Source organism: Drepanopeziza brunnea, assembly GCF_022702325.1.
Source record: "Drepanopeziza brunnea f. sp. 'multigermtubi' strain 214-2 chromosome Unknown ctg2, whole genome shotgun sequence".
NCBI classification, from domain to species: domain Eukaryota; kingdom Fungi; phylum Ascomycota; class Leotiomycetes; order Helotiales; family Drepanopezizaceae; genus Drepanopeziza; species Drepanopeziza brunnea.
This window is the reverse complement of record NW_027094065.1, coordinates 1,329,202-1,343,496: the sequence shown is the minus strand read 5'-3', so window position 1 is coordinate 1,343,496 and position 14,295 is coordinate 1,329,202. Positions and strand designations below refer to the sequence as shown.

The 14,295-nt window shown below is 48.0% G+C and overlaps 3 protein-coding genes across 3 annotated transcripts; 1 reads left to right on the top strand and 2 right to left on the bottom strand.

Moving 5' to 3' along the window:
- Positions 1-1,677: 1,677 nt before the first annotated feature.
- On the bottom strand, positions 1,678-3,899 carry L3040_001526 (uncharacterized protein; the record flags this gene model as incomplete). Its single annotated transcript, XM_007294202.1, has 6 exons — positions 1,678-2,375; positions 2,432-2,632; positions 2,686-2,758; positions 2,809-3,561; positions 3,616-3,776; positions 3,860-3,899. The coding sequence occupies 6 exons, from the start codon at positions 3,897-3,899 to the stop codon at positions 1,678-1,680; spliced, it is 1,926 nt and encodes a 641-aa protein (XP_007294264.1).
- Positions 3,900-4,550: 651 nt separating this feature from the next.
- Positions 4,551-7,593, bottom strand: L3040_001525 (uncharacterized protein; the record flags this gene model as incomplete). The annotated part of the gene is made up of 4 exons (XM_066156785.1): positions 4,551-4,820; positions 4,870-6,382; positions 6,434-7,356; positions 7,573-7,593. The coding sequence occupies 4 exons, from the start codon at positions 7,591-7,593 to the stop codon at positions 4,551-4,553; spliced, it is 2,727 nt and encodes a 908-aa protein (XP_066012803.1).
- Positions 7,594-9,164: 1,571 nt separating this feature from the next.
- On the top strand, positions 9,165-11,749 carry L3040_001524 (uncharacterized protein; the record flags this gene model as incomplete). The annotated part of the gene is made up of 7 exons (XM_066156784.1): positions 9,165-9,219; positions 9,709-9,727; positions 9,787-9,882; positions 10,137-10,224; positions 10,284-10,409; positions 10,463-10,499; positions 10,563-11,749. 7 exons carry the CDS (start codon positions 9,165-9,167, stop codon positions 11,747-11,749), a joined length of 1,608 nt encoding a protein of 535 aa, XP_066012802.1.
- Positions 11,750-14,295: the final 2,546 nt, after the last annotated feature.

The following is a 14,295-nucleotide window of genomic DNA, read 5'->3' as shown; positions in this document are numbered from 1 at the left end:
TCAACGTTTTCCGGGACGGTTTCAAGTTCGGGGACGGCCTTAGGACGGCCACAAGACGGTCTTAAAACGGTCTTTTTATAAAAAGACCGACTTTTACAAACTATTATTTAATCGATTAAAACCGTCTTATTTTAGTAATAATCTTTTTACGAAAAGACGAGCTCTTATAAAAAACGATTCAATCGATTGAAATAGTTGTGTTTTAGCTACGATTTAAATAATTTAAATCGTTTGTTTTCAGATTCTACTCAATTTTAAGTATCGGCCTAAGGTGATCCACTAGCTATGCTAACCTCTTGGAATCGTCTTTTAAAGAGACCGTTATCGGATTGTCAGCTGACGGTTTAAATAACCCCCTATCTGCCTTTAAGGTATGATGAGATAAGATGAATCAGATATATATATATATATAGATAGATAGCTCTTTAGATATTATTATTAGGCGTTAAGCGTTAGGCGTTAGGCACTAGCTAAGCTAAGCTAAGCTAAGCTAAGCTAAGCTAGCTACTACTCTACAGCAATCCAGCAATCCAGCAACGCAGCTAACCCCACCCTTTCTCCCCCGGTAGAACCAATCCCCTGATTCCTGAATCACCCCTTCCTTCCCTCGATCGAAAGAGGGTACAAGGTTTATATATATATAGTTTATACCTTATACAGCAGACAGTATGATCGCACAACCGTATAACCGTATAACCGTACAACCCCCCCAGAAAAAGAAAGTGAAAGTGACGCGCTCGCTAATGGAAAAGCTCTCGTTTTTTTTTTTTTTTTCCCCGCTTGTTTTTCTTGATCGCCGGCGGGGGAGAAGGGGGGATGGGGGGGGGCGGAAGGGAGGGGGTGATTCTTCTTCTCTCTTCTCTCTCTCCTTCCTCTTTTCTTTTCTTTTCTTCTCGCTTCTCTCTTCTCTCTTCTATCTTTCCTACTGAATGGCTTTACTTACTTGCTAGGTGGCAGCTGGATCAGTCTATTGTCTTACTGGTTCATGTTTCCCGGCCTTTTGTTCTGGCTGGACTTTATTTTTTTTATTTTATTTTTTTATTTTATTTATTTATTTATTTATATATATATTATGTATGATGGGATGTGATGGGATTAATTAAGGAATCAAGAGAACCGAGGTATTTATGAGCGTAGACCTGCGTGCGTGCGTGCGTGCCTTTTGCGATGAATCAGAGAGAGAGAGAGACGATCGATCCCCTTTGCGTGCCGTGAATGTCGGTTGGTTGCTCGTTTCTCAAGTTTGTTTAAGAGAGCGGAAGAGGAGGAGGTGGCGTTTGTTGCTCGAGGCTAAAGGCCAAAGAACGGCTCTGTTCTGTTAAAGAGAATCTGTAGTAGCACTGCTTCGAAAGAATCCTTCCCTCACACCCACGGCTACCAGGCGCACCGCGGAAAGAGAGAATTGGAGAGAACGGGAAATGAGAAAACGAGTGATTGGGAGGACACCGGGGCAGCAGTAACTGAAAGGCTTTTGAATAGAGGGAACGGTTACGGGAAAAATTCCAAATGGATGCAGCTTGGTAAATTACATTGGCCTTCGAGGCTAGTCGTCTCCTTTCTACTACGCAAACCTCCCCCCGCCGTCATTCGCTTGCGCCCCAGCCTTGATTATGTACGTACAATGTGTAAATGAAACCATCGCTCTCTACTTTGCAAGCGCCCGAATCGACAACTATCCTAATAGGCCGCGCTCTGTCTGTAGAAATCTTGCGGTGCTCCCGGCGGTGCGGATGGCGCGGTTGAACTTTGTCCCTCTGATGAGCTGGGGCGCTGGTATGGCTTATACCGTGCTTGGCCGACTTGGCTGGGTAGCGTCTGTCTGGCATCTTGCGGTTGGCTGATGCTTGAGTAGCCTCCCGGGGCGCCTGCTGGCGGGGGAGGAGGATTTTCTGTTGGTGGCGCTGGTGCGTCGTAGGTGGGTTGATGGATAGCTGCATATTGCTGTTGTTGTGGAGGGGCATACGCGTTGTACTGTTGCTGACCCGGTGGTGATTGGGTATTGGTAGCAGGTACAGCCGGATGGGAGTCGTCGTTTGAGTAGAGGGCACCGTGCTGTGGGGGTTTTTGGGTGACGGGGGAGTCATAAACTGAAGTAGCGAGCTCTTGTGGGTTGGAGTATGTACTTTGGGGGCGGTGGCCAGTCTGTGGCAGTGGCGTGGGGTATGGATTTGAAGGTGGCGGCGAGCTCGTCTGAATAGGTGGCGGCATGTTATTAGAGGGTATACGGGTGGTAGGGTTTCCCGGAGGGTATTGGTGTTGGGCTTGAGGTGCTTGAGGCTCAGGAGCTTGCTGTCCTTGAGCGACAACGTAAAAAGGGGCTGGTCCGGTACGATGAGGAGGGTATCCTTGAGAAGAGCTCTGTTGCGCGTATTGGTCTGAAAGCAGCTGTCAGCATGAAACATCTTCTCGTATTTGGCTTGTATATCTATACCTTGTTGCTGATTAGGGGTGTAGTATCTTTGCGGATCTTGCTGTTGGGGAGCTGATTGAGCTGGATAGCCACCACCGTAGCCGGGTTGTGGATGACGGCCATATTGATACGCAGGTTGGGCCTGTGTCATCGAGGCATCCAACAAGTTTTCGTAGTCTCGGCAGGACTTGATAAATCTCTCGTTGAGCTGAGTAAAATCGTCTGGGTGATGTTAGAACGGACATAGCAAGGTGGTATACTTCTTAGAGACAGACCTTTTCGTTGGGAGTATTTTCCGATCAGCTCTATGAGTTTTGGACGGATAGCAAGAGTAGAATGGTAGAGTTTCTGTGATGATCTGTCAGCGTTTGTCACCACGAAGATAGCGTCGTATGTACGGTGATCTCCTCGTTATCCTTAACGTTCAAGTCTGCCGAGGAAGTACTTAATAGCGTAAGTAACTTCTCAACATTCTTGATTTCTGCAAAAACCTCGGCCTCCATTTGAGCTTCTCGTTGTAGCTCTTCTGCTGTAGGATCTGCCAGCTTTTCGACATAGTTTAGAGGGAAGATACCGGTTTGCCCTCTCAGTAGTCCCTTCCACCAGTCCTTGTACACAGATTCCAGTACTGCAATGACATCCCCCTTCCTGAACGTCAACTCATCCAGATCGGTAGCGTTGAAGTCAAAGAGTGCTTTAACTCGCGAGACCGTTGCTGCTGTAGTTCCCGAGGGAACTGTTTGTGGTTGCGAGGCGGATTGGGACTGCGAAGGTCCAACCCGCTCAGGTTGCTGAGAAGACTTCGTTTGTGGTATGGGGGTCTTTTCTTGGATAGATAGCTTCAAGGCCATCTGTAACTCTTCCTCTTCCTTCTGGCGATCGACATCCGTGAGTCTGCTCTTCTGTGGAGCGGACGGTGGATGCAGGTTTGGGTTCTGGCTCTTGAGTTTGTGGTACTGGTCCTTCATAATGCCCAAATCCGGGTCCTTGAACATACCTGCCCATTCCTGCATCCGCTCTAATATCTTCGCCTTGACTTGCTGGTGCGTGTTTCGGTCATTGGCTAGTCGCAGAAGGGCGTCTGTAAAGGCTCTCGAAGCAAGCTCCCGATGCATCTTCGGGCCGCAATTCTGGCTGAGCGCATTGGCAAGCTGTAATTCGATTAGCATAACCGACGAATTTCAGTGCATACCAGAGCGCCTGACTTCCAAAGTATACAGTTGCACATTGGCATTGCGATGCGCCAGCCTCTTGATCATTGCTGCCACAGCATCCTTGGCGCCGCTGTCTTCTGTGGTGACCTTGTCGCAGACATCCATAATGTATTCCCAGTTCTCCGATGTGAGATTCTCATCAGTCGCCTTAGCTTTTGGAGTGTTAGCATCTAGTTTCCGGACAGTGGCTCCCAGATCTCTTTCTAGGCTTCAGGATGGGGCAGGCAAAACATACCGACGACATCGTCAAAGGCATTCTGCTGGGCCCGAAACATGGCCGTGGTTGTCTACAATATAGATGCAATAATCAGTCGGTTTGTCTGTATTAAGTCCGGATCGAGGTCAAGAAAGAGGAGGCTGGAAGTGTAGGTAGTGAGAGGTGTAAGTAGCTGTTGCATAGAGGATGATGCTCCCCGCCTAAGTAAAGCCGCCAGACGTTGGCTGCGGCGGCAGAACCTCACACCGACCGGCGCGCTACACTGCCACACTTGCTGATCTGCCTCAACTGTGGCTGCACTCGGTCTAGCTATCGATGTCACTTCACGTTCCACAAATAATCAAAGATGTAAATACGAGCCGGGTATCAAATGTTCAAGATTTGGTTTGAGGGATGTCCACTGATCGATCGCTAACCACCCAGCTTCCTTCTGTAGGAAGCAGATCTAGTGTACATCAAAACCAATGCCTCTAAGCCTTCACCTCCTCGGCGTTATGAGAGACAAAGGAATTAAAACCCATGTTGGAACATGGGGCCCATCAGACGCTGTTTACGCTATGCTCCCAAAGACTAATTACGTCAAGAGAGCAGTCGGTTCAAAGCCGACTGCAGCCAATCCATCCTGGTGTTGAGAACCCCATAACTCCATCATATATGCCATAAAAAAGGGGGAGGGCTGGCGAGCAAGCCAGCTGAAATTACATTAGCCCTACCACATTTCATCGTTGTCGTCGTCATTGTCGTCCTTGCGTTTAGGCTGCTGCTGGTAGTAGTCCTGGCCATTTCGATCGTACTGGCTTTGGTCACCATAGCCGTTTTCTTGTTGGGTATGTTGTGAGGCTCGGGATTGTGGTCGTCGATTGGAGCTTTGGCCTGGAGCAGATTGCGGGTGATCATAGTTGTATATTTGAGAATCATCGACATAATCAACGCCCTCAGCTTGAGCATCGTGCGTAGGCTCTGCATACTGAGTGATACCCTATTATCGAATTTAGCCAAATTTTCAGGTGTTCTCAGGGACTGCTCACCTGATGATAGTCGTATCTGTATTGCTCCCCCCCTTCCTGCTGCTGCTGCTGCTGGCGTTGTTGTTCTAGCTCCTTCGCCTTTCGATCTGCCTCTTGCTTCTTCTGCATAGCTGACTGAGGAATCTGCATTTGAGGATGCATTTGTTGAACTTTCGCCAGATAGGAGTACATGAAGTTACTCAGGAGGACTTGACTGTACAATGCACGCCGAGGGTTTGCCAACTTGATATGTGCCATCCTATAGATTGCCCGCTCTTCCAGGATCGAGAAGCGAGTCCAGTTGTAATCTATGTCCGGTTTGAGTTGACGTGGGGGTGGATCCGGAGAAAGGGTGCGAAGTGAGCTGCTTTTCTTTCCCCCGGAGTCTCGATCACTCTTTTTCTTTCCACCACCAAACAATGACGAGAACAGGCCGTCTTTCTCTTTTTTGGAATCCGAAGACTTGCGACTGCTCTCCTTCTTCCTTTCGTCTTGTAACTTGTAGTCCGAGTTATCTCTTTCCATCAACAAGCTTTCTCGCCCTCTTTCGCGGCCTCTAGGAGCTGCAGTGTCCAGTGTTGACTGTAGGACATCCAAACGAGCATTGTCCACGGAAACTTTGGACTTGCCTCGTTTCTGATCTTCTTCCTTTTTCCTTTTCTCCTTCTCGTCGCTGCCTTTAAACCAGCCCCAGCTTGTCTTTCTGGGCGCAGAAACTTCCGACTCATCCTTGTCTTTCTTTGACTTCTTCTCTGGTTTTCTTTCTTCGGACGTAGGATTAATAGTGAGAGCATCTGTTCTTGCATGGTTTCCAGGAAGAGGCGAGGGTTGAGAGGCCATATCTTTCAGTGGCGGGGCAGTCTTTGAGGTCAGTTGCGCACCAGAATTCTGCCTCTCCATGGTAGGCCGCTTGTTTGATCTGGCCGGAGGTTCAGGGCTAATTTGCGCTGGCTGAGGTGTGCGAACAGGTCCCTGTGAAGAAGATCTATCCAGTAAGTGGGGGGGTTGTCTGGCAAGAGGTGGCTCTGGAACTTCTTCTGCTGGGGGGGTTTCTATAATCCGAGGTACAGGAGCATCATTCCTAGAGACTGTGCTGCTCTTTGGCACGGACCCTGGCGATAGTGCTGGAGTCTCAGAGCCAGTATTTATCATCGAAATATCAGACTTTCCAGTATCATCAGCCTTGTCTTCTACCGCGCCCGTGTGATAGCTTGTCTGCGAGGTGCTTTGTAATCTGCGCGCATTACGATTGGGACGAGAGAAGTTCTCCGTAATTGCTGGTTCTGATTGCACTCTCGTCAGGGGATTTCCAATCAAGCTATCTATCGGGGGCGAGTTGGGCGAAAATGGCGATTCTTCTCCGTCTGTGTCTGCTCCTCGGAAGATTCCAGTCTTTCTTGATCCCCTTCCTTCTTTCCTCAGACTGCCTCTCCGGTAGGTTGTGTGCCTTGATCTTCTTAGACCGACGCCTGGTGCTTGCGGTAGTATTGGTTTATCTTCATCAATTACTTCTCCAGTCTGGGTTTGACGATTGCTTGTCTCAAGAGTAAGCTTTGGCATCGCTTTGGAAGGGGTTTTTACTCACGCATCCAATTCTTTTAGGTCCGAGATCTTCAGCTCTGCCATTTTATTTGTTTCAAGGGATTTCCTCCGCTCCAGCTGATCTGCACCATCTTTGTATCCCACTGCTCCCCTCCCTCCGTCGTTGTCTATTTGTCTGCACAGCATCGATTTCTTCCTTCGCAGACTACTGCCAGAACCACTTCGCTGAATTCCATCTAGTGAGAGAGTTTGTTGTTCTCCAGACCGCCGCTTGATTGATTGCACCCTATTCTCCAAGAAGGTCTTGAATTCCATAGGAGCCAATTCTGGGTGGACTCTGGCAGGCACCCAGAACAGTCTGGAGGGATCATCTTCATCGTCGTCACCGGTAGGAGCTATGGAGGGCATGGGAGATGCGCTTTGAAATGACGGCAGATCAGGATCGCTCGTGTTGCCGACATCCATAGACATGCGCCGCAGAGCCTGCAGATTGCTGAGTTCCTGGGCGACTGCCGCTGGGTCGCTCTCATAATCAACGTTGTTGAGTGGGAATTGCGCGTTGGCTGTATCTGAAGATCTCCTATCCCGCATTGAGAACGTTGGCGACAGGTCCCCTGGGTTGGAAGACGGGCTTCTTGGAGATGGTAACATTGCTGAAGATATTTGTGCCTTCTTCCCCTTGTTTCCATTCGTGTGTGGTGAGGGTTTCGCACGTGGCTTGTCGGAATCATCAAAATACGTATTGCCAGCTTCCATAGTCTGATTGAGAGGTGAAGCTACGAACAGCTTGGATTCATGCGACTCAGGTGTAGGAGAGGTTATAAAGCTTAATGGCCTAGAATCGCTTTTCGAGTAGTCATCGTCGCCATACATGTCTCCGATCGCCTCAGTGACGTGATGATTGCTATCACTTATCGAAAGCTGCCCCCTCTTACTCCTGCCAATCTCCCTGAGCCTGGCTGATGTCTGCAGAAATAGAAGTGGTCAGTGATTCCTGCTTTATATAAATACCAGTCTTGATGACTATGGCAGAAGTCATGGAACGCCTCGGTGCTCTTATGCAACACAAGAACACACGCACAGGTCGGAGCAGCCTGCAGGCGGGCAGCAGATGAGCGGCAGTCGCGCGGGCGTGGCAGCGCTAGTGTAGGTGTATCTATCCAACAGCAGAAAGCTTCGTACCTTCATCGGGGCTTCATTCATGAGCAGGACTCTGAGGGATGTCCCCCTGGCTAGCAGAGTTGTGACTAGCACCGAGATGCTTTGTTCGACACCAGACGCTGACCATCTGGAGCTCGAGTCGAGGAGGTATGGTAGGGTGAATAAGTGCTGGTCGACGGGGTACTGGTAATAATATTTATTCTGGTAAAAGCGTCAGAGGGTTGAATATTCTGGGTGTCGCATGTTAGGAGGGTAGAATCGATCGTAATGTTGAGCCGTATGCTTGGTGAAGTTGAAGGACAAGAGGGAGTCGGGGATCTTGGCTGGTGGAGTTGAGAGTTCAAGAAGGTGTCTGTCTTAGTTAGCTCCTAGCAAGCCCAAGCCTAATCAATGCATACCTAAGCGAATCTCCTATATGGATAAGTAGAGTACCGTCGAATCGAATACCGGATGACACTTAAGGTACCTACGACTACTATAGCTATTCCTATCCATACTCATTCTAGATAGTGTCTAGAGTAGAGTACCCAAGGAAGGCTTCTGGTGACAAGATAAAGGACACTTATCCGCAAGAATGCAAGGATGCGATCGATCATCGATGGCACATGCAGAGAGAGTACACATGAAGGTAAAAATATATGCGATAAATATATATTATATATATATATATATATATATATATAAAGCCTCGGTTTTGAGGAGCCCCTTTCTCTGCATGACGATATTCTGCGCATTTGTCTTCCCCCCTTTTCCGCCAGACCCACCCACCAGCGCCCAGAATATGCCTCCTCGTGTCCATGTGCAAATGGCATGTATATCGATGCAAGAATGTAGGAAATTCAATAGAAAACCGAGGATAAGAGTGGAATGGGAATGTTGATGTGTAGCTATGCTCTGGCTACGTCATGATTCGGCCGGAGACTTTTTCCCACTCATGTCATTATTCATTGCTTTTTCCGACAATTGAAGCCTTTCTGCATTTTCTTTTTCATCTTCATTTTCGTTCCATCAAGTCGATTCTCCCATTGCCGAGAAGCCGACCTTTCACTGTTGGACCGTTATCCCTATGTCCGTCGTCTGATCTTTGTCTAATTTCCAAACCGGTCTGGGGCTACCTCGTATACCACCCGTCGGTTGAAGTATTGCGACATGTCACTTGTAAAATGTCCTCAACTCGGAGTCTCCAATGCTAACCAACCCCGCCGCCCACTGCCCATAGATTCGGCACCAGTCCTATCTTTGGCAGCAATCCCAACGTTGCAGACGTCTTGTCAGTGTTTCTGCAAGGGAGTTTCGTCGGACTGTCCATCTCTTCGGCTTGGTGGTATCTCTCGAGTCATGGGCATGCTGCATGATCACGATGCTTGTCGCGGGTCGTGAGGTCTTGACATCTTCGTAGGTTCCGTCTCAAGTTGGTACCGGTATGTAGTCCGTAGACTGTTTCGGTGACGGGTTAACTGCTGGTCCGGCGACTTTCTACGGAGACGGGGTTGGGCTTGGAGTCAACGACAGCGAGGGTAGACAAGGCCAACCAATCCATCCATATTGCCCAGTCCTTCGATTAGTCCAGCACAGCAAGCCACCAGCGACATCCCATATACCACGAGCGCAGGATGGAGAAGAGCTCTGCGTCGCTGTACCAAGGAAGCGACAGTGACACGGCTTTTGGTGTGTTGTGTGCGAATTGGGCACTTGACATGATCGTCATCCTTGATTATTTGAGACGGGTACCATACTATTCCCAGGGATTTCGAGATAATTATAGATAGTTGACGAACAGTAGAGTTGAGATGAAACTCGAAGGATCGAGGGAGGCAACAGAAGAAGGGCTAGGGCTGCTTTGCGCGCGCTTGGACGGAGGCTGAGGCTGAGGCTGAGGCTGAGGCCGGGGGCCGAGGCTGACTCTCGAGTCCTGACGCTGTGCAGCACTCTGAAGTTCAATTCCTGAGGTTGTTGAGTCAAGAATCAACCCGACGTCATATCAGTCAGGACCGAGGCAAGGGCCCTGATATGGTATGATCGATGGGACGGGACTACCGGTAGGTACCGTACTACGGTACCGGTACTAAGTATAACCTCATCCGTCGTTCCGTATACTTCTACAACCCACATTTGAACTCTGCTGCTCCTTTCAAACCCCTAAGATTCCAATTCAAGAGTCCAACTCCTATTTCAGGTAAATAAGCTTCCTTGCGCCCGGAACACCCGGGGGTCGAGACTGATGATTGTCACCAGGATTACGGACAACAACCCGGCCCAGCAACCCATCCCCACACCACAAGCACAAGTCGCACCTCGCATCCCAGCCACAGGGGAAATTAAAGGTACGTGGTACGTAGTACCGGTAGGTAGTAAGTACAGAATACGGTAGCTGGGCTTCCTATCACGAAAAGATACAACATCTGGCATTGTTCCCTACTTACCTCACCTTCCTGCCCTTACCTCCGCTTCACTTCACCTCCATTCACAACTGTCCCTTTCCACACCCACTTCAATCCCCTCCCCCAACCCCCATCCCCCAACCCCCAACCCGTCAACACAATGCTCTCCCGACATGGTACCATGTTGTCCGAAAAGTCCGCCAGCCACCCGCTGACCATGCCCACTCGTTCGGTCAGCACTTCAAGCGCAATGAGCAGCGATGAGGCCATTCCGGGCAACGATCCAAGCAACGTAAAGTTTTGCCCCCAGGTCCGTGACATGAGGGAGTGAAGCTAAAATCCGAGTGGCAGACCTCAGAACTGTTGGCAGAGCGACTACAGGCGTGGAAGCATGCAGTGGGCTACCTAGAGGCCTACATTACTGCCACGGAGAAGGTTCAAAGGGCCCACTCTAAGGAGTATGAAAAGGTGTTGAAGGTATGGCTGCATGTAATCGCATGTTGGGATCGACCTCGGACTAATTGATGAAGACAGTTGAAAGTCCTCTGAAGGAGGGGCATCATTTTGGCATGTTGACATATCTGCGTTGCACCGCATCACACTGCAACAATTGCTGACTCTCCTATGTAGACCAGAACATGGGAGGTATAGCTTCCCTGTTCGAGACTATTCGGACGAACACTACGGGCCTTGCCAACATACACCTCGAAACCGAAAAGAATATCAAGGGCTCCGTTCTCCCTATCCTCGACCGCCTGCACAAGGAGATCAAGAACAAGTCAAAGGAAATCACTGCCGGAGCTGGCAAGAACGCAAAGGAGGTTGAAAAGGTACGCAATATCACCCAGAAGCATATCGAGCTTTTAGGCCAGCATACAGCCGGATTTGGGGTTTCTGGGGGGAAGATGAGCGCAAACGACGATCCATACGTTGTCCAGCGGGGTGTCTACCATCGACTTGGCAAGCAGATTCTCGAGGAGAACAACAACAAGAATGACTTGATCAATGTGCAAAACAACTTTGCACTATTTGAATCTCACATTATCGAGGTCATCCAACAGGCCATGATGACATTTAACCAATTCGTTGGCGGACAGGCTCAAAAGGTGGAACAACTTTATGGAGAGATGCTTGGCACTGCCCAGGCTGTTCCACTCAACTTTGAATGGGCTGGCTTCGTTGAGAGGAATAAAGAAATCCTCGTTGACCCACAGACGCCTGACAGAACCCTTGACGGAATTACGTTCCCCAACCAGGATCATTCTTGCACCAGGGCCGTCATTGAAGGCACGCTGGAGAGAAAGTCTCGTAACAAGCTCAGTATGGCAGGGTATTCAACTGGTTACTATGTTGTGACTCCCTCCAAATATCTCCACGAATTCAAGGACAGCGACAACCTGCGCAAGGACCCGACTCCGGAGCTGTCTATCTACCTCCCGGATGCAGTTATTGGTACGACTAACGGCGAGAAGTTCAACGTGAAAGGAAAGGATGTTAGCAAGGGCATCGGTGGAAAGTTTACAGGCTCTTCCGAGCTTCAGTTCAAGGCACACACAGCCTCTGATGCGAACAAATGGTATGAGGCTATCAGTTCTGTGGTTGGGACCGCCCCTGCCAGCGAGCCCTTGTCACCAGCGGCAACAGGTGTTGTGGGCCCGAGTGAGAGTGAGAATAAGCAGGCCTCGGTACCACCAGCATATGCCGAAAAGACTGGCCCTGCTCCTGTGCAAACCGCTGGTCTTACTGGCGGCGAGACAGTTGCAATCCCAGTAGCTATCTCCTCCGGAGCGGCCGCTACAAATCCTGAAAAGATATGAACCAGCATCGATTGTATGAATAATGGCGATGTACGAGTGGCCCGTATGAGACAAATGTTAATAGGGGGAGCAATTAACCTGCGTCAATTTGGAGTTTCGCAACTTGTCATGCCAAAGTGCCATGTTGAGTATACGTTGAAGTTTGTTTCAAGATTGGAAATAATCATCGTTCCTGAAACCCACTATTTTAATCAAATCGCTATAACGTCCTATCATTGTTTTCGTATCCGCAAGGTAAGAACCACTTTCTTATATACCGGTACCTCAACAGGCCCATCTCAAGCACAGTCTTACGAACGGCAACAAAGAGTTTTAGTTCCATTATCTTGAGTTACCCTCCGTATCTGCTACGCATTTCCTGTTTTACTGTTCCTGCCTTTGGATGTTCTCGAATAATTGTACTATGCGCCATCTTACCGCAGCTTTCACTCGGCTGACTCCGGTCCGGCCTCGACTCTCGTCGCTACGGACTTGCACAGCTACGCTACTAGCTAGATACAGCAGTCTGTACCTGCTTGTCTCTCTTTTGTGGTTTTCCCTTGACGAAAGATTTTCTTTCATTGTGATCCATCCTATCTGTAAGAGAAGGGCGCACACGACAGTAGCCCTCGCTACAGCACTATGAATTGCTTTCTGGGGCCTTCTTGTTTGTAACTCCTTAGCTTAGCACGTCGCCGTACCCCATGGGAGGTCCTAGGGCGGCAGGCTTCGCCTGCTACCCGCCCGACGTAAATAAATACAACAACAACAACAACAACCGCAGCTTTCACTGCGATTTAGTGCAATCTTACCTACCTAGGTAAACTATCGACCTTGTGCTTCAAATTGATAAGGCTTAGTAGTTTCCGCCACTCATTTTCTCCTCATTACTCCATCTCATCTTCAGCAATGCCGAGCCTCTGATATTCCTCTGTAGTAAAGCTTACCCGATTTCTCTCTCTCTCTCTCTTTCTCTCTCTCTCTCTCTCTTAACCACGCTTCGCGGGCTATGTATATATCAGAGCAGTGATCACCGTCTACCAAACCTGCGCCGGCATTCCGCTGATCTGCTTGAGGACCAAGATGAGGTGAGGCATCGAGATCGGTGTATGAAGACCAACTACAGTACTAACGGTGTTATACGGTAATGCATAAACCCCCTCTTCGCACCAAAACTAAAAAGGGTCAACACTTGGAAAAAGAAAATTCATATTAAGCTACAATGCGTTAATCCCGCCTTCCCTTCGGGGAACTAGTTTAATCGGATCATTAAGCTTGATTCTGCTTATTTAGCAGAACTACATGCGTTAGATCAGAGCTGAAATCGCTCCTTTCGTTTTTTTCTTCTTTTTTTTTTAAAAAAAAAACATTTGCGGATATAATAGTTAATAGTTAGTGCGCTGCTGACTTTTGCCTGCGGGCTTTCGGTAACAGTCAGGACAAGCAAGTGTCCCTCCCATCTTAAATAGTATACAAAATCGAGTTGAAAATCATTTAAAAAATCATTAAAAAATCACGGTTTGTAATAAACAACTTCACAACGCAGCAAGCTATAATAATAAAAGTTAAATTTACGTATCGGCGTCACGGTCTTCTATTAGATTGTTAAATATTAAATATATATATATATATATTAATTAGTATAATATCTATTGCGTAAAAGATTGGTTTTATAAAAATGAAAACTCGTAGCAGGCTTGCAGCTAGGTCTAATCGATTATTAGCTTCGGAACATCAAAATATCAGCTAGAACTGATGCGAACTGATGCGATTTGCAACTCGAAGAAATCAAATTAACGCAACGAATAATAATATCGAAAAATGGATGCACGGAGTCTTGCAATCGAGCTTTATTTAATTGTCGAACTTCTATATATACACTTGTTTTTGAATGCAGCTAATATTGTAAACTATAGTTTTTTTTTTTTTTTTTTTTTTTTTTTTTTTTTTTTTTTTTCTCAATTGGAAATAAGTGAAATAAAATACTTGCTTGACCTGGGACACTTGCTTGTCCTGACTGTTACCGAGAGCCCGCAGGTAAAAGTCAGCGCACTGACTATTAACTCTAAATATTAAGCGAATGCCAACTTTCTATACTTCTTGCTTTACCTAACTCTATCAAACAGTGATATGGAATAAAATCGTCTGATGGTTATGTTGTTGTTGTTGTTGTTGTATTTATTTACGTCGGGCGGGTAGCAGGCGAAGCCTGCCGCCCTGGGACCTCCCATGGGGTACGGCGACGTGCTAAGCTAAGGAGTTACATACAAGAAGGCTTTAGAAAGCAATTCAAAGTGCTGTAGCGAGGGCTACTGTCGCATGCGCCCTTCCCTTACAGATAGGATGGATCACATAGAAAGAAACCTTTCATCAAAGGAAAACCACAAAAGAAAGAGTCAAGCAAGTACAGACTGCTGTAGCTAGCCAAAGGCGAGCTGTTCACGTCGCGTAGCGACAGGAATCAAGGCCGGACCGGGGTCAGCCGCGTCTGATGGTTATGAGCTATTCGTATTTCATCAAAAGGGTTATAATTTTTATTTATCATTTAAAGCTTATGATAGTGAAGA